General features: G+C 46.1%; 1 protein-coding gene across 1 annotated transcript in view; it reads left to right on the forward strand.

Annotated features, from left to right (window-relative positions):
• Positions 1-1,983: 1,983 nt before the first annotated feature.
• The window catches only part of FA2H (fatty acid 2-hydroxylase), a 51,694-nt gene continuing 34,346 nt past the window's right edge, over positions 1,984-19,331 (forward strand). Inside the window, 2 exon segments of the mRNA XM_029211349.1 lie at positions 1,984-2,070; positions 2,072-2,326. Of these exon segments, the coding sequence (XP_029067182.1) occupies positions 1,984-2,070; positions 2,072-2,326 (342 nt within the window).

Below are 19,331 nucleotides of genomic sequence, written 5' to 3' on the forward strand. Positions count from 1 at the left end.
TAATCTTTTATTTCAGGGAGTGTCTCAGCCAAGAACCTAGAAGGGTAGAAGGAAAATTATTTTTCCTCCCTACACATCTTTATACAGTAATCTGAAAGGTCAAATTTCTAGAAGTGGAATTACTATGGTAAGAAATGTTACAATTCTGAATAGATGACTAAATTGCTTGTTTAACTTCAGACAATACGAGTTTAAGGCACGGTGAAAAATCCAAATGTGGGTAGCCTACAGATATTGTCATCAGGAAGTACCTGAGGACACCCAGGAGTGTTTGAATGCTTTTGCACATGCAAGGTATTTAGAACAGAGTAGGTGTGGAAGTGGAGTGAGAGTGACTATGTATTCACTGCTTGAGAAAAGCAAAATTAGTGACCTAAGGCCTCCCTCCAGGCCTGTTGGACAGCATTTCCACAGCCGACCCATATACTCAGCCAAACTCTTGCCTACTCCCTGAGGGTGAGCCAGGAAATTCTTGGGAAGGAGAGAAGGAAGGAACAACTCTCCTGGCCTTGGACGTGTCTGTAGTTGGGGTGGCCCCTAGGGCATCTGAGCTAGGCTTTCCCCCACAGCGCTGGCCCAGCATAGAGGCCCAACCCCAGAAGAACATAAACAGGGGTGACCCTGAAAATACCTTTTGCTGAGAGAGACCAAGGCCAGTTGAATGGGGCAACCTCAGTACCAGGATCCTTTATTACAAATCATGAGTTCAGGTGAGATCCCCAATTGCTGGGCAGTTAAAGTTGTGTGCAGTTCTCCCCTGTTATAAACAAAACTGGATTGAGCGCACTTGCTCTTCCCTTCCATCCAGCATGACTACCAGGCTTCACTTCTTTAGGTCCCTATTTCCCCTCCTATAATGGCAGCAGGATTCTCTCTTCGTCCCTCAGGATCCTCCCCAGAAGATGAGGCTAGAGTGAGGCAACTGAGGCAGCCATTCTGCAGGCAAAAGTTAAGGGTGTGCCAAAAAAACTCAGTAATCAAGATAAAGAATACTTTAGGGAATTCCCTGGCAGTCCAGTGGTTAGGACTCCGAGCTTCCACTGCAGGGGGCAGGGGTTTGATTCCTCCTCCCGGAACTAAGATTCTGTATGCCACATGGCGCAGCCGAAAACAAAAACAAAAACAATAAGTATTTTAATGCAGCATTTTAAAAATTCAAAACTAATGCAAACCAAAAAATCCATGATGAACAAAATACCAGAACTTACAGTGTTAAAGACGAGATCCAACCCTTCACTTTCACCAACCTGCCTCACTCCTCTCACTAGTCCTGGTTCCACTAAAACTTTATATACAAAATCAGGTGGCCAGCGCCACTGGCTGTGGTTTGCCAATATTCCTATTTTTTAAAATTCTTTGTTATATATATATTTTTATTGTGGTAAAATATACATAATATAAAATATACCATTTTAAACTTTACAGTTCAGTGACATTAAGCACATTCACATTGTTCTGTACACGACATGATTTTTTTAAAAATATTACATTAAAATATTGTATATCGTGATTACTGAGTTTGCGGGCGCCAGGGGCCAGTGTCTCCCTTGCCTTACTCTAGTTCTCACGCTGCCTCCCCCACTCTTCACCCACTCCTGCAGCCTGAGGAAGGAAAACTGCAAGTTTCTCCCATAAGGCAGCAGCAGAAGAGTTATTCCGGTGGCGAACAGGCTATTGAGGACGTCCGTCCACACAGCCGCCGGCAACAAGAAGACTTGCTCCACCTGCATCCTCCCGCCGCCTTTGCTCTCTTGCAATGAGACACGCTTGGCTGGCGCTCCCTCTACCTGCCCAGAACCACCTGACGGAGGGCGGGCATCCCGTGGCCCGGCCCGCTCGGGTCGGCTGGGCGTCCTGCCGGCCAATGGGGAAGGAGCCCCTCCGGACACAGGCAGCGTCCTTAGGAGCGGCCAATGGGAGCGCGGCATGCAAATGAGCAGGTGCGGCGACGGCTGACCAGTCAAGGCGGCAGCGGCTCAGGGGATGTTAAGAGGCGCGCTGGGCGGTCGCGGAGCAGACGCGCAGGCTTCGAGCTGCGAGCTCCTGTCTCCCGCCATGGCCCCCGCTCCGCCCCCCCGCCGCCTCCTTCTCCCCCGCCGAGGTCCAGCGGCGCCTGGCGGCCGGCGCCTGCTGGGTCCGCTGCGGGGTCCGCCTCTACGACCTCACCGGCTTCGTGCGGCACCACCCAGGGGGCGAGCAGCTGCTGCGGGCACGGGCTGGTCAGGATGTTAGCGCCGACCTGGACGGGCCACCACACCGGCACTCGGACAACGCGCGCCGCTGGCTCGAGCAGTACTACGTGGGAGACCTGCAAGGAGACCCTCAGGTACAGCCGGGTGTCACACACCCTCTATTCCCCCCACCCTCCCCGCCCCAACTCGCCACTCCCCGGCAGGCCGCGTTCACCTGCCCTCTAGGAGGACCCAAGGTGACAGCCTCCGCCCTCACCTCTCTTCTCTCCAGGTAACAGGTCCCTGCCTACCACCACCCCACCCCACCCCGAACCAGGAGTTTGCCCTTCCTCTCCAGCATTTCCCCTGTCCCTCCTCTATCTGCTACTTCTCCCACCTCATAAGGTGCCAGTCACCCTTCTCAGCTAGTTTGGATTTCCTGATGCCACCCTAGTCTTGCACAGCGGCTTCTCTGGTTGCGTGGAGAGGTTGGCGCAGTGTCTTGGGTGGCCTATGTCCTCCCACCCCTCAGACCTCCCTTTATTCCTTGTCTTGCGTGCTGGCTTGGGTGTCCAGCAGAGTGACGTGACAGGGGTAAGCCAGTTTTGCTGGGGAGAAGGGAGTAGCACTCTGGGCTGCCTGCTGCTGTGCACCACAGGCTCGTGATTGTATTTAAACCTCTGACTGATCCTGGGGTGGCTTTTGTTATCCCCATTTTAGGATGTGGAAACTGAGGATCCAGGAGGCACTGTAATTTGAGGTCAATTTGGAATTTGAGGTAATTTGAGCTAGTTAGTGGAAAAGTCAAGTGTGTCTGATCCCAAAATCAATGCTCTCTCCATCCCAAGGATCCTTGGGCCTGGGAGATGATCCTATCCGTTGGGTTCCAGGTAGGCTTGTGCCAGAGGAAAACCGACTCTTCAGGACTTCCCCAGGCCCAGCTGTAGGACTGGTGACAGCGAGGCCATCATGCTTGGACATAAACCAACAGTTGTTCCCTGCTTCTAGCTCTTGCATTCAAGATGGCCCCAGCAAGTGCTTTTAGATCTTTGGATGAAAGGACTTGTCTCTCACTGTTCCAGGTGGCTTTTCACTAGGCCATCTTGCCTAATTCTTTAATCATTTATTCACTCACTCACTTGGTCCCTTAGTGATTGGCAGTACTGAGCTAGGCACTGAGGAGGTATCAATGGACAAAAGCAATACGGTCTTCATGGACCTAACAGGCTAATGAGGTAACGTACTAATCCTACAGTAATTCTTCAATTACCTGGTGCTATCAGAGTATGAATCAGGGAGAGCTTTCTGAAGAAAGTGATATTTACCCTGGGAGCTAATCAATGGATAGGGCTTAAGCCAGGTGAAGTGTGGTGAGAAGAACCTTCCAGACAGAGGGAAAAGAATGTGTGAAGGCTCTGAAGGGTAAGGGCTTGGCAGAGTCAAGGGACAGAAATAAAACCAATGTGACCAGAGGCTGTTGGGCAAGGAGAGGGAGTGGAAGGAGGCGGGAGATCAGCCAGGGCCGCTGTGGTCAGGTTTTGGGACTTGATTCTAAGAACAATGGGAAGCCAGGTAATGGATTCAAGCAGGGGTGTGGCGTGGTCAGATTTGCATCTTTGGAAGAGCATCCTGGCTGCGATGCCAAGAAGGGGTGGAAGGAGCCCATGTGGGTGTGAGGAGACCAGGCGGGAGGCTACCCCATAGCCCAAGTGAGAGGTAACGGTGACGATGACCAAGGGAAGGGGAAGGTTGAATTTGGGAGACTTCATATGTAAAATGGTAGGACTCAGCATTCTGCAGCGGGGGCCCAGTTTAATCTTGGAAGCTGATGTTAGGTGTCAGGTCATGCTGAAGGGGCAGAAGGTTTAGCCATAGATATAACTGAAGCTGAGTGCAGGAAATGAGAGGTGGGAGCCAGAATACTAGAGACTTCCAGGCTTGTGATGGCTCATGGAAGCCATCCTACATTGTAACTGTGTCCTATAAACAGGAGCCTTAGGGTGTGGCCTCTCCTCTCAGCACCATCTAGAGCACCTCTCCTGGCTAGCTGCCCTAGATGGCTTTACCTCCTAGCTCTGCTAGCTACCCAGCAGTATGGTTTGATTTGGCTTTGTTTTGCTTTGCTTTACCTGACCTTCAGAGAATACTGAGTCTAAATTTGTTTCTTACCCCTGCACTCACCTGTTACCCCAAGAGTCCCAGTGTGGCCATGTTTCAGGCATCCTTATATCTGGGCCCCCACCTGAGGATGTGGGAAGAAAACTAAAAATTAACACCACATTTACAAACCCATGGCCCAAACTTGACCAACGGCCGTAGTCACCCAATACTCCAGTTGCTCGTCAGCTTCTGTCTACTATTCTGGAAACTAGTGTAGGGTTGTCTTTATATTGGGGAAGGGAGGTATTCAGAGGAGAAATCTGGAGAAGATATCTTTTCAGAGAGAAACCATCTTCATACGGGCTGAATGGAGAGAAGACATATCTGTTCTTCTCTCTGGTTAAGCCCTTCTGGCAACCCCCATGCTGCCTTCTCCACCTCTCCCATCTCCTCCTGCTGGACCAGGGATGCTGACACCTGTTGAGGCTAGAACCCGGCTCCTGTAGTGTGAAGACCAGAAGGGGCGTTGATGGGGAAGGGGAGTGTCATGAACCAGCTCTGTTGTTTGGAGCTCATTTCTGAATGGTGCCCCTCCTTGAAGTCCTTCTTCCCAAGTGTAGTCCTCAGCAGGGAGCCTGCTGGAGCTCTGCCATGAAATTCCAGGGACAAGGCTCAGCCCCACTGGTTTCCCCTTTCCCCCACTTTGCCACACCCCCTCTGTATACACACTTACCCACACATTCACACTCACAGGGAAGCACACACATGAAACAAGTCAAACTTGTTTGAGCCAACATACCGTGGGGATGAGACAAGATCTTTTGTAGCCCTGGACTTGAGGAAGTGAATCAGTGATGGCTGAGCAGGGAAGCCAGGCCCTCTCCTCGATTGGGCGCTCAGGGCTCCTCACTCCAAGCTTAGATAAGAGTGGCTCATGTTGTTAGTGGGGCATGAAATCCATTGACTGGGCTGCAACCAGCAATTGTGTGTGTGTGTGCGGTACGCGGGCCTCTCACTGCTGTGGCCTCTCCCGTTGTGGAGCACAGGCTCCGGACGCGCAGGCTCAGCGGCCATGGCTCACGGGCCCAGCTGCCCTGCGGCATGTGGGATCTTCCCGGACTGGGGCACGAACCCGTGTCCCCTGCATCGGCAGGCAGTCTCAACCACTGCGCCACCAGGGAAGCCCAACCAGCAATTTTTTTAAAGAAATAGGAAAGAAAAGAACTTCTGGTCCAAACCTCCCAAAGCCATAGATACTGTTTCCCAGACTTGTCATCCACGAATCACTGTTCCAGTTTTTTTCCAAATTGGCATATGACTTGAACTATTTAATACTTATTTTTAAGTAGACTCACTTTTTATTTTACCGTTTACTCACCCTAGGCAATATTCCCAGTGAAATCAGGGTTTACATGCACTTTAAAAATAGAGCTATTAAAATAAATGCTCATCCTCCTATCCCCTAAAATCCTGAGCACCATCAGTGGAGTAAGTCTCACACTTCGGAAGACACAAGGAGCAGAGCTTCTTAACCCTGGAGTTCTATGGACCATTTTATGGGATTGATGGAAGAGATGAAATTGTGTGTAAAACATGCGTGGTTGTGCATTTTTCTGGTGACAGAGCTGCAGCTTTCATCACAGTCCAACCAGAATCCTTCCCTCACTCCAGACCTGCCACCAAGAGGAATATAGCTGAAAAGGCAGATCATACTCCCCCCATCTTACACACCCAGACCTTGAGGGGGCCTCCTGCGGGCAGACGTCTGACCATGCCCCTGGAGAAAAGCCCTCTGTTTGGGGAGACCCTAGAGGAAGGCAAGCCCTGACTCCCCAGCCCCTGCTGCTGGGTTAACCCTAATGTCTGAATGTGTGTCGTATCCTAATCCCACAAGGTGTATCTGTCTCTGAGTGGCTGAGAAGTCCCCAGATTCCGCCACATGTGGTTCTGCCAGGCTTTGGGGGTCCAGCCATTCAGAACTTTGGAGCTTGAGTAACTAAATGGGGATGGACAATAGGGAGGAGATCTAAGTGCAGGAAGACTCAGGGTCCCCACCCCACCCGGGGCTCCGGAACAGCTTGAGCACAGCCCAGCTTGGAATGCCGGTCTGAGCTGAGAATTCAGATAAAAGCTGATGACTGGGAAACTTGCTAAACTCCCCCTGCCTGCAGAGCCGAGTGGATGTGAGAAACCTGCTAACTGAAGGGGTCGAGGTCTGCTTAGCCCCCACAACAAGGCTTCCTAAGTGGGCCTGCCTGGCCAGTCAGCAGCCACCGTCCTTTGCTACCTGCCAGGGACTTGTGAGCCCTGGCCTGCTGTGGTGCCAGGTGAGCCTTACCTGGAGGATGAAGCTAGTGGAAGCTGGGAGAGGGCCAGGGACACAAGTCGCTGTGGTTCCATGTGACACAGGGTAAACACAGGCTCCAAGAGTGTCCCCTGGTGTCACCTCAGAATTCAGTGGTAGAAGGGGCTTCGAGACCCAAATTAGGGCGAGGGTTGGAAATTAGGACCCTATGGGGGAAGTAAAAAGAAATAGACAGGAATCTCAGAAACACCCGAGGGTAATCATTTCTGGAAACATTCCCAGCAAAGAACCCAAATTGATGCCTGAGCAGCATCCATCATCTTCCCTTTCCTTATTTATTTATCTTAAGACACACAACTCACTGTTGGTCCATATGTCGTCTTCCTTCATTTAGACAGACAGGAAATAAGTGCCCTGTTCTCTCTGAAACCCACCACGGCCCTGAAAGTACCCTTCCAGGGCCATCGGGACCTTCACCTGGCTAACCCTGGTGGTCAGTTCTCACCTGGCCTGGCAGCAACTCTCGACATGGCGATCGCTCCCCACTGCTTGACACACTGTCCTCAGCTGGTTTCTGGATACCTCACCCCTTTGGCTTTCTATTGCTGCTGTAACAAATTACCACAAACTCAGTGACTTAAAGCGACACACATCTATTCTCTTGTGTTTCTGGAGCGTCGGAAGTCAGAAATGAATTGGCAGGGCAGCCTCCTTCTGGAGGCTCTAGGGGAGGACGTTTCCTCACTTTTTCCAGCCTTTAGAGGCTGCCTGTGTTCCCTGGCTCCTGGCCCCCAGCCAGCAGTCACATTGCTCTGACCTCTGCTCTCCTGTCCCTTCTCGTTCTCGGACTCTGATTCTCCTGCCTCCATCTTTCCCTTATAAGGAACCCTGTGATTACACTGTGCTCCCATTCCCCCCCCCCGCCCCCACCCCCACACCAGATATCCAGGATCATCTCCTCATCACAAAATCTTTAATTTAATCACACCTGCAAAGTCCTCTGTGCCATGTAAAGTAACATAGTCACGGGTTCCAGGTATTGGGACGTAGATTTTGAAGGGGGTTGCGTTATCCCGCCTACTTCACCTCTTATACCCCTGGTCGTTACGGCTCAGTCTCCACTGCTAGTTTCTCTTGCTCTTCATTTCCCAGAAAAGTCACACAGTGTGTGCTCTGCTGTACAGCTTCTTTCACCCAATACTACGTCTGGGAGATGATCTGTGTTTTTTAACTGTCTCCATTCCTTGCTGTGTCCTAGAGAATCCAGAGGCTGTAGAGGGGGAAATGGGGGATAACTGGAAAGAGCCAGTGGCTGGGACAGACCCCATGCCAATCCTCATGAGTCTCCTTAGTCCTCCTTCCAGGACGCCTACCCACTACTCCCCTACCTTGGCCAGAGCTGCGTTATACTCATTATTGCAGCAGTCTCCTGGGCAGGTCTCTCCCTGCCAACACTTCCTTCGGCCCATTGCCTTGTGAAGCTTTCCAAAGAGCATGTGATTTTGTTACAGCGGGATTCCTAAATCTTCAGTGGCTCCCGATTGCCACATCATTTAAGTCCATCTCAAACTCTATTTCTTCCACAGAGATTCTCCTTATCTCCCCATCTAGAACTGGGTTTTTCCTTCTCCCAAACTCTCATAGCACTTGGCCTCTCCCTACATTACAGCATTCAAAATGTTCTTCCTTATTCACTGTGTTTTCACTGTGTCTTATCTTCTCTACTAAACTGTAAACTCTCCGAAGACTGGAATTGCATGATTCATCTGGGTTTCCCTAGGAGACAGTAGCACACTGGTGCTTGCCAACAGGAAGTAACAAATGTCTGAATAAATGAATGAATGAACTGCTTGGAAAACTGATATGTGTACCAGATTGAAAAGGAAAGTGGTGATGTTAGCGCACACAAGATACTTCAAGTAGTAAGATGTTAAAAAAAAAAACAAAACAGAAACAAACCTCTTTCCAGTTTCTTTTTTGTTAGCTAAAAGGCTTGGGAGTTGATGGAAAGGATGGAGGACTATCAAGTGAGTCACTCATTTCTACCTTTGCCCTCAGTGTTTTGCCGCCAGAAAGAGTTGGCAAAACGTCTTGCATACCAGGCTACTGAAGTTCATCCCTGCAAGGTTAGAAGTGAAATTAAGCATAGAAAATGCCAATTGAGAGCCCTCATTGCTCTCAGGGCTGTGACCCGTCCCCATGTGTCTATAAGTGTCTGGATGATGTGCATAGACAGGACCCAGGTTCCTGGGTTTCCAGTTCTGTTTACTCTTTCCTGTGTCTTTTCATGCAAAATTCTCTAAAGCGTGTCATCTCCGAATGGTGATTCTCAATCTTCTCTAATTGCTGCTCATCTAAGATGGGCAGAAGATTCTAACGACCGTTTCCCCACCTGCTCTTGCCCTCTGATGGAAAACAAACTCAGTCATAGTAACAAGACTGGGGAACAACAAAATTGATGCTAGCAACAGCTGTAAAGTTATCACTGAGAAATAGAAACCTCATACTCAGGATTTGTTGTTATGAAGCATAGCCCTAAGACATAATTATTCAAATGCTTTGTTTTCTGACTTCGATAGTATTTATATTGCAAGGTGTTAAAATAGCAGTACCAGATAAGCAAATTTGAGGGGATGTGTTGAACTACGATGCATACAGCATGTCTTAAGGTCCTGTTAGAGGAAAGCTAGTAGCCAAAAATTCCTTTGGTGGAAATACATGTGACTACACACTTAGAGTGAACCATGTAATCTACAACAAACGTGGTTGATAATTACCTAAGTGAATTAGTCGTAGTTTCTCCTTTAAAACAAATAGAATTTAAAGGGAGTAGAGTTCTAGTTCTGTACATTCTTCTATGCCCAGCAGAACATTTTTAACATTGCTTAGCATTGCGTGATGCTTACCTTTCCCACTGGAAAATGGAATTGGAGATTTTAGGGATCTCTAGTAATGGCTAGCTTTGTTTTATAAATCCCAAATGTTAATAGTCCATAATAACCCACTTAGTTGCTAATAAATAGCTCCTAGTCTTATGTAATAATGAATGTCTATGAAACAAGCATCACTTACCCACAAAGATCAAAGAAAGACCTCACATTTTTATTTTTTTTATTTTTATTTTTTTCCATTTGTTATCACAGGATCTCACATTTTTAAATCAAGTTAAGGCCCACACTTTGAGACTGGCTGCCATGGAGGAATAAGGAGAAGTTACATTTAGCTGAATAAATACAGCTTCCATGATCCCAAGTTAGGCACCAGGACAGACCAACCCGATTTAGTTGTTGCTTCCCCATGTCCTGGGCAAGACCCTTTGGAGTGCCAGGTGTAAAAGATTATGCAGGTTGGAGACAGGGTGCCATAAAAAAATTCAGTTGTTCTTGAACCTGAGTAGGAAAGTCCTTGACGCCTAGGATTAAAGGTCACTTAAAGTGAATCTACTTTAAATGAAGACCAAAACTTCATAGAAAATGGGCCAAGTGGTTGAGAGAAGGAAACTGATACTCTTTAAAAATGAAACTGAAAAGTTTTTTTTGTTGTTTGCTTTAGTTTATTTTAATCTGACAGCAGGGGAATTCCCTGGCAGTCCAGTGGTTAGGATTCTGTGCTTGCACTGCAAGGGACACGGGTTTGATCCCTGGTTGGGCAACTAAGATCCTGCAAGCCCTGTGGCACAGCCAAAAAAAAAAATCTGACAGCAAAATTCAGATTGCACTTGGGTGCTGATTCTTAAACTGAGCATGTAACGAATCAAGTAGTGTTGTTTTGCGCATGTGTGGTTTTTCTGACAAAAACGTATGAAAGTACATTGTGACATTCTAAACTTTGCATTGGCTGTTCACTGTGTGATCATGAAGGTCATTTTAGAGACTTCCCTGGTGCTGCAGTGGTTAAGAATCCACCTGCCAATGCAAGGGACACGGGATTGATCCCTGCTCTGGGAAGATCCCACATGCAGCGGAACAACTAAGCCCGTGTGCCACAACTACTGCAGCCCACGTGCCTAGAGCCCATGCTCTGCAACAAGAGAAGCCACCGCAAGGCGAAGCCTGCACACCGCAACAAGAGAAAGTCCGCGTGCAGCAATGAAGACCCAATGCAGCCAAAATTTTTAAATTTTTAAAAAAAGGTCATTTTAGCAAGAGTATTTAAGGGCTAAGGATCTCTTTTGATCCTTTAATAAACAAGTCCTCCTCTTTTGAAGGGCCTCACCCTTTGTTGATTGCCTGTATTTCAGTGTTAAACAGCCTGACTTTGCCAGATCCTTATTTGGCAGTGGAACTGTAACTAAAACAGTTTTCTCTCACTTTCATTGACTTCATGAAATTTTTCTAAGTTTTTGCATTGATTTTGAATTTCCACTTTGCGGTCAGTTTGCATTTTGTTATATTGTATACTGTCAGATGGTAGTAACCCCAGCCATCACTTTGTCCCTCCTTTTCTCTATTGTGATAATTACCCATGAACATAGTTCATACAAAAATTTAAATCATTAAAAGTAATGTGCAGGGCTTCCCTGGTGGCGCAGTGGTTGAGAGTCCGCCTGCTGATGCAGGGGACACGGGTTTGTGCCCCGGTCCGGGAGGATCCCACATGCCGTGGAGCGGCTGGGCCCGTGAGCCATGGCAGGCTGAGTCCGGAGCCTATGCTCCGCAATGGGAGAGGCCACAACAGTGAGAGGCCCGCGTACCGCAAAAAAAAAAAAAAAAAAAAAGTAATGTGCAAAACAAAATATTGAGTGCCCCTCCCAACCTAGTCCCTGTGTAAACACTACCAACAATTTCTTATGTGGCCTCAGAGAAACACATATATTATTCTATTTCCCACATAAAGGAGTTGTATGGTACAGGCTGCTTGGCAACTTGCGGCTTTTTTCACCTAGTGACATGTTTTGTACTTCCTTACACATCAGCAATAAAAGTTTTTTTCATTCTTTCTTCCAGTCCAAGAGCATGGGATATCTTTCCATTTCTTTGAGTCCTCTTTGATTTCCTTTATTTAATTTATTTATTTATGTTTCAATTGGGTCTTCACTGCTGCGCTCAGGCTTTCTCTAGTTGCGTCGAGTGGGGGCTACTCTTAGTTGAGGTGCACGGGCTTCTCATTGCAGTGGCTTCTCTCGTGGTGGAGCATGGGCTCTAGGTACACGGGGTCAGTAGTTGTGGCTCGCTGGCTCTAGAGTGCAGGCTCAGTAATTGTGGAGCACGGGCTTAGTTGCTCCGTGGCATGTGGGATCTTCCTGGACCAGGATTGAACCCATATCCCCAGCACTGGCAAGCAGATTCTTAACCACTGTACCACCAGGGAAGTCCCTTGATTTCCTTTATTAACGTTTTAGTTCTCAGCATATAAGTCTTTCACCTCCTTGGTCAGGTTTATTCCTAGGTATATTTTGGGGGTGGGGTGATTTTAAAAGTTATTGTTTTTTTTACATTCCCTTTCTGATATTTCATTGTTAATGTAGAAAAATGCAACTGATTTCTGAATATTAATCATGTTTCCTGCTACTTTGCTGAATTCTATTGTTAGATCTAGTAGTTTTCGTGTGCCATGCTTAGGGTTTTCTATATATAGTATCATGTCATCTGCATATAATGACAGTTTTACCTCTTCTCTTCCAATTTGGATACCTTTTATTTCTTTTTCTTCTCTGATTGCTGTGGTTGGGACTTTCAATACTATGTTAAATAGAAGTGGTGAGAGTGGGCATCCTTGTCTTGTTCCAGATTTTAGTGGGAAGGTTTTCACTGTTGAGTATTGTACTGGCTGTGGGTTTGTCATAAATGGCTTTTATTATGTTGAGCTATGTTCCCTCTATACTCACTTTGGTGAGAGTTTTTATCATGAATGGATGTTGAATTTTGTCAAATGCTTTCTCTGCATCTATTGAGATGGTCATGTGGTTTTTGACTTTTCTTTTGTTTATGTGGTGTATTACATTGATTGATATGCATATGTGGAACCATCCTTGTGAACTTGGGATGAATCCCACTTGGTCGTGGTGTACGATCTTTTTTATGTGTTGTTGGATTCGGTTTGCTAATATTTTGTTGAGAATTTTTGCATCTATATTCGTCAAAGATATTGGTCTGTAATTTTCTTTTTTGGTGATATCTTTTCTGGTTTTGGTATCAGGGTGATGGTGGCTTAAGAGACTGTCTTTGGGAGTGTTCCCTCCTCTTCAATCTTTTGGAAGAGTTTGAGAAGAATCAGTGTAAGTTCTTTGTTTGGTAGAATTCTCCTGTGAAGCTATCTGGTCCTGGACTTTTTTTGTAGGGAGTTTTTTTTATTACAGATTCTATTTCACGTCTAGTGATCGGTCTCTTCAAATTATCTATTTCCTCTTGATTCAGTTTTGGTGGGCTGTATGTTTCTAGAAGGTTGTCCATTTCTTCTAGGTTGTCAACATTCTTTCTGATAGCTATCCCTATTGATGTTTTTCCCTATTATATCAATGCTACAAGAAGCATCCTTACATAATCATTTTGCACACATATGCAAATAAATTTGTAATATAGAGTCCTAGATGTGAAATTTCTAGATCAAAATGATATCCATTTTGTATTTTGATGGATATTGCCAAACTGCCCTCTAAAAATGTTGTACCAATTAAAACTCCCTCCAAAAGCATACAAGAATGCCTGTTCCTTCACATCCTCACCAATGCTGTGTACTACCAGTACTTTTAATCTTTGCCAATGGGAGAAAAAATTTGCGCCCTGTTCAAATTATACATTTCTAAATTATTTGCACCTTTTTGGTAAACTGCATGTTCAGGTCCTTTGTCCATCTGTACTGGATAGTTGATCTTTTTCTTATTGATTTATATCACTCTTTATATATAAAGAATATTAGCCTATTTTCCATCATACATAATACTACTTGTCTTCCAGCTCTCATTTGTCTTTTGGCTTGTTTAATTTTTTTCTTTTCTCCATTTAAACCTTTCAGTTTTCCATGTAGTAAAAAGCTGTCATCTTATCATTCTTAGAAAGACCACCTCTACTTTATGATTTTATATATAAAAGCAAGCAAAAAATATTTTGTATCCTTCTCACAGTTTTTATCCTTAATGATTCTGTTGTTGTTTGTTTGTTTTTGCTTAAATGTTTTATCTACCTGGATTTTTTTTTTTTTTTTGGTGTAAAGAACAAAATAGAGATTATTTTAGGTTTATATTTTTCCAAGTGACCAACTGGTTATCCCAGTAGATTTATGGAATAAGCTATCTTTTCTCACTGATTTAAAACAAAAACCTTTATCACACATCAAACATTCACAGTTATATTTTGGTCTATTCTTGGACTCTATGCTATACTAATGAAATCACTCATTTTCTTATTAGGTTTTAGCCATTCAGGTTTTTTTTCCCCTTTCCTCCTTCTGTTAGATTCCATCCTGCTCCCACCTGCTCCACTAGAGAAAGCAAAGGGCGGGACAAGAGCTGAGCATCAATTCTGGACCATGTTGCCAGCCTTGGGGAAATACAGTCAAATACAGTCAAGTCTGACTGTCAAGTGGCTGCCCAGCACGCCCTGACCCTGATGTCGTGTGGCTGGAGCAGGGAGGAAGTGGCTCAGGGAAGCTCAGACAGGCTGCCGCCACAGTCCGAAAGCCCACGGGAAGGGGGGGTGCACAGTGGGTGTGCAGTGGTTGTGGAATGGTAGTGATTTCAGCAGGGAATGCAAGGATGAGGAGTGGTGTGGAGGGAATGTCTGGAGGCAGCCTTGCCACTGGAACTCAGCATGGGCGCGGGTCCTGTGTACCTTTCCTGCTTTGTGTGCACAGCTTGTAGTTGGAGGAGGGGCCTACAGGTCAAGTTCTACGTGTGTATGAACAGGGGAGGCTAGGAGAGCCGGGAGGAGCCCTATCAGGGAAACTGGCACCTCTCTTGTAAAGCCCTGTAAATCTAAAACTTCTTGTCCCTCTGGTCAAGGGAACTGAATACTTATCCCTCTCTACCTTCCTTTCATCAAAATCAAATGAGGCCTTACTAAAAATAGATTCCTGGGACTTTCTGGGACGGTGGAAATGTCCTACATCTTGATGTGGGCATTGGCTGCAAGGAGGCATATAATTGTCAAAACGTATCAAACAATACACTTAAGATTGGTAATTTTTCACTATATGAAGTTTATACCTAATTTTTTTAAAGGAGGCAAATAAATTTAACACATATTTAGTAATTGCTTCTAAAGATATGACCTCATGATTGCAAGCGTTAGATGTTGGTATACACCAGCCTTTAAAAATTGCTTTTTTTTTTTTTTTCAATCATTTTACCGTTGAGTAGTATTGTCTGAAGGTCCATCAACTAGAGATTAGAAATCTTAGCTCAATTAAAAGCATGAAAACTCTGACAGGTTAAAAGGGTTGTCTCTGGTCATTCAGATCTTAATGTCAATCACGTAAATTAGGCTTCTTTCCTGCTAGAACTGGGCAGAATTGGAGCATACTGAGGGAATGCTGGTTTGGATTTTGTGGTGAGGAGATGGCTTTGGAGAAAGGCTCTGGGAAGCAGGGAGGTCCCAGTGTGGTGTTGTTTGGATAACAGGAGCATATTGTGATGTAGGGACGGGGTGTCCAAGAGCCTTGGGGGGAGGGCAGTGAGACTAGCTGGTAGGGAGGTGCAAGGATCAACATTTTACTTAGGTCTGTCCACAGGTGACACAACACAGTGAGGCACTTCTTTGTCCTCTGATCTTCCTCCTCTTTCAGACATATACAGAATACTACAGAAGTGGAATCACACAGTGTATACAGGCAGACCTTGTTTTATTGCACTTCACTTTGTTGCACTTCACAGATTCTGCATTTTTTTTTTTTAATTGAAGGTTTGTGGCAACCCTGTGTCAAGCAAGTCTATTGGTGCCGTTTTTCCAACAGAATTTGCTCACTTTGTGTCTCCGTGTCACATTCTGGTAATTCTTACAATATTTCAAACCCTCTTACAGCAAAAAGGTAATAACTCACTGTAGACTCAGGTGATGGCTAGCATTTTTTAGCAATAACGTATTTTTTAATTAAGGTATGTACCAAAAGTGCTTTTAAAAAGAAAGAGTAGAATGTGAATGGTAGGATCTAGGTAGTAGGGATACAGGTATTCACAGTGAGATTCTTTCACCTTGGCTGCATGTTTAAATTATTTCATAATAAAAAGTTGGAAAAATACTGGGTAGTTACATCATGGACATCACTTCCAAATATGTTCTTAAAGGATGAGTGGGAAAATAAAACAAGGTAACAGCACATGAATGGTTACGTGTAACAAGGCGTCACATTTCTAATGAAATTGTATTAGTTTCCTAGAGCAGCTGTAACAAAATACCACAAAGTGGGCACTTAAAATAACAGGAATTTATTCTCACCATTCTAGATGCTAGAAGTCTGAAATCAAGGAGTTGGCAAAGTTGGTTCCTTCTGGAGGCTCTAAGGGAAAATCTGTTCCTTGCCTCTTTCCTAGCTTCTGGTGGAGCTGGCAATGCTTGGTGTTCCTTGGCTTGTGGATACATCACTCCAGTCTCTGCAACCATCTGCACAAAAGCATTCTTCCCTGTGTCTCTGCATCTGTGTCTCCAAATTTCCCCTCTTCTTACTAGGACACCAGTCATATTGGATTCAGAGCCCACCCTAACTCAGTATGACCTCATGATAACATGATCAGTGCAAAGACACTATGTCCAAATAAAGTCACATTCACAAGGTTCTGGGTAGACATGAATTTGGCAGGGGTGGGGTGCAGAGAGATACTATTCCTCCCAATACAGATATCGTTAAACAACTTCTGCCGCTCAAATAACCTAGAAGAAAGTGAATGTGATAGGCACTGAAGAACTGCGTTATATTTCAGAAAAATGGCTCTAGTAGCAACAGAGATTCTAATATTTTAAGACTTGTGTGAAAAGTTTGATGTTTCACTGGGGGTGAAAAAATAGACATAAAACTAAATTAAAGAATTAATTGCCATAAGGAGATATATATATATATTTCATATTCTTGGGCCATTCCCCAAATCTACAAAATCAGAATCTCTGAAGGCAAGACCCCAGAAATCTGTACTTTTAACAAGCTCTCTGTGTGCCTTAGAAACAACATAAAGCTTGCAACCCACTGTCCTAGAAGGCTAAGGGCAGAGGGAAAATGGAGATAGAAAAGCTGGAGTCGCTGAAAGTGGCTCAGTAGGTAGATCTCTTGGAATTACTGAAGAATCAGCATCCCCAAGCTCCCAGAGTGGAGCTTAGTGCAGAGCAGTTGTGTGGTGGGCGCTGAATTAGCAGCCCATCCTATTCCCCTCCAGGAGAGAGGAGGCGCCGGGGATCTGCAGCTCTGGGTCTAGCTCTGGGTCTTACTGGCTACGTGACATCGCATGAGTCACTAAACCTCTCTTGGCCTTGATTTCCTTATTCCTTGCATCACTACAGGATTTTCTGCGGCTTCAATGACATCATGTGAGCTCTGTAAGACAGAGCATGTAGATTAAACTGAGATAGATGATTACGAGCCCCTTTAGCCCCAGCTTCTGCTAAGAAAAGGCAGGTTCCTGTTAGGTGGTAAGGGATGGATGCTTTTAAGATCTGAGTTGCTATGTGCTCAGACTCTCTTGGGTGAGGCCACTTACCCCCTGGAGGAGCTGGAGAGTGGTGACATTCAGTCTCTCAGAGTTACCCCTCCCCCCAGCTAGGGCGTGTGGGGTCTGCATCAACCTGCTGTCCTTGTGTCTTCACCTGGACAAGTACGATGTTGGACTGGGGACACGCGCCCTGGTCAGGGACAGTTGGTCTCTGAAACAGAGGCTGGCGACTGCCCCAGTGGTCCCAGGGGCTTGCAGGGCTGCCTCTTTCTCCCCACCATTCCTTCCTCTGTTCACCTGCAAACATAGTGGATATAGTCTCATCATGCCCAGACCAAGCTCGATGCTGGGGATAAAAAGACAACTATTCGCTGCCCTCATGGAGGGTACCTCCCAGTAGCCAGAGGGAGATAGATAGGACAATCACAGCTGGTGGCAAGAGCTGTAACAGAATATATTTTAGATGATAGACAGACAGACAGAAAATATATTTTAGATCAGGGGGCTGTGACAGAGTGACAGCTGCAGCTTCTGGTGGGGATGGTCAGGGAAGGCTTCTCTGGGGAACTGATATATGATGGATGAAAAGGAGCTGTCATAAGAACTGGGTGAAAAAGCATTCTAGGCAGAGGAACAGCAAGCACTAAGGTCCTGGGGCCTGGCAGGATTGGTGACATCAGGCATGCAAAAGGCGGCTCTGCTGTTGCTGGAGTGCTGTGGGCGACGGAGAGTGGGTGTGGGCTGGAGCGGGGAGTCAGCAGGAGCCCTACCTCAGCGGGGCTCACAGGTCATTGTAGGGGGCTTAGATTTTACTCTGAGAACAAGGGGCTGGAGGACTTGAAGCGGAACACTGACAAAGTTGGTCTATAGTTTATTAGATCATTCTGGCTGCCATGTGGATGGTAGCTTGAAGGGAGGCAAGAGCGGAAACAGGGAGATTCCCTGGTGGCACAGTGGGTAAGAATCCGCCTGCCAAGGCAGGGGACACGGGTTCAAGCCCTGGTCCAGGAAGATCTCACATGCCACGGAGCAACTAAGCCCATGCGCCACAACTACTAAGCCTGCGTGCCACAACTACTGAGGCCACATGCCACAACTGCTGAGGCCCGCGCACCTAGAGCCTGTGCTCCACAACAACAGAGGCCACCGCGATGAGAGGCCCACACACCACAGTGGAGAGTAGCCCCCGCTCGCCACAGCTAGGGAGAGCCCACGTGCAGCAACAAAGACCCAACACCGCCAAAACTTAATTAATTAACTAATTAATTAATTTAAAAAGAGTGGAAACAGGAAGAGAGCTAAGAGACCATCCCTGTTGTCCAGATGACAAAAAGAGGTGGCCTGGACTGGGAGGCCATTGGGACAGAAAGAAGTAGATAGAAATTGGAAATGTCTTGCTAAGGGATTAAACATTGGGAGTGAGGGAAGAGAGGAGTTGAAAGTGACATCAAGGTTTTGACCTGAGCAATTAGGTGGTTTGATTTGTGGAATGATGAATACTGGGCTGGGGGTCCATGGTTTGGGATGGGGCAATTAAAGTTCACTAGGACCCTATTAGGTTTGAGATGCCCAGGAAACACCCAGGTAGAGATTTCAAATAGTAGCTGAATATATGAGTCCAGAAATCTGGTGTCCAATATGGTAGCCACGAGGCACATGTGACAATTTAATTTTAAATTAAATAAATAAAAATTCAGTTCCTCAGTCACACTGGCTAGATTTCAAGCGCTCAGTAGACATATGTGGCTAGTGACTACTATATTGGACAGGACAGATCTAGAACATTTCCATCATTGCAGAAAGTTCTCTTGGGCAAAAAAGCGTTGGTCTGAGCTGTGGCCCAGAGTCACAAGGCATTTCTCTCTAGGATAGTGGCATCCTAATCTGGACACCAGAAAGCTGGTGTCCCTGCATCCTTCTCAAATGGCTCCTTCTTGCTCTCTCTCTACACGATCACACCATATCGTGTATTCGGTGATGTCCCTGACATGTGGCCATGTCAGAGAGGCACTGGCCACCCAGAAGGACAAGTTGCCTTGAGGCTGATCAAGGACGTCATCCCCTGGGGCTGAGCATCATTAGAGTGATGAGTATAAACACCTGAGCATAAAACGTGGTGTGTAGGCTATTACTCATGAGGAGGTACCAGTTCTAGGGCTCACTGTGTAGACTTGGCTAGTTT

The sequence above is a fragment of the Monodon monoceros genome, unplaced genomic scaffold (assembly GCF_005190385.1).
Source record: "Monodon monoceros isolate NGI ecotype Baffin Bay Population unplaced genomic scaffold, NGI_Narwhal_1 Super_Scaffold_10, whole genome shotgun sequence".
Taxonomy (NCBI): Eukaryota; Metazoa; Chordata; class Mammalia; order Artiodactyla; family Monodontidae; genus Monodon; species Monodon monoceros.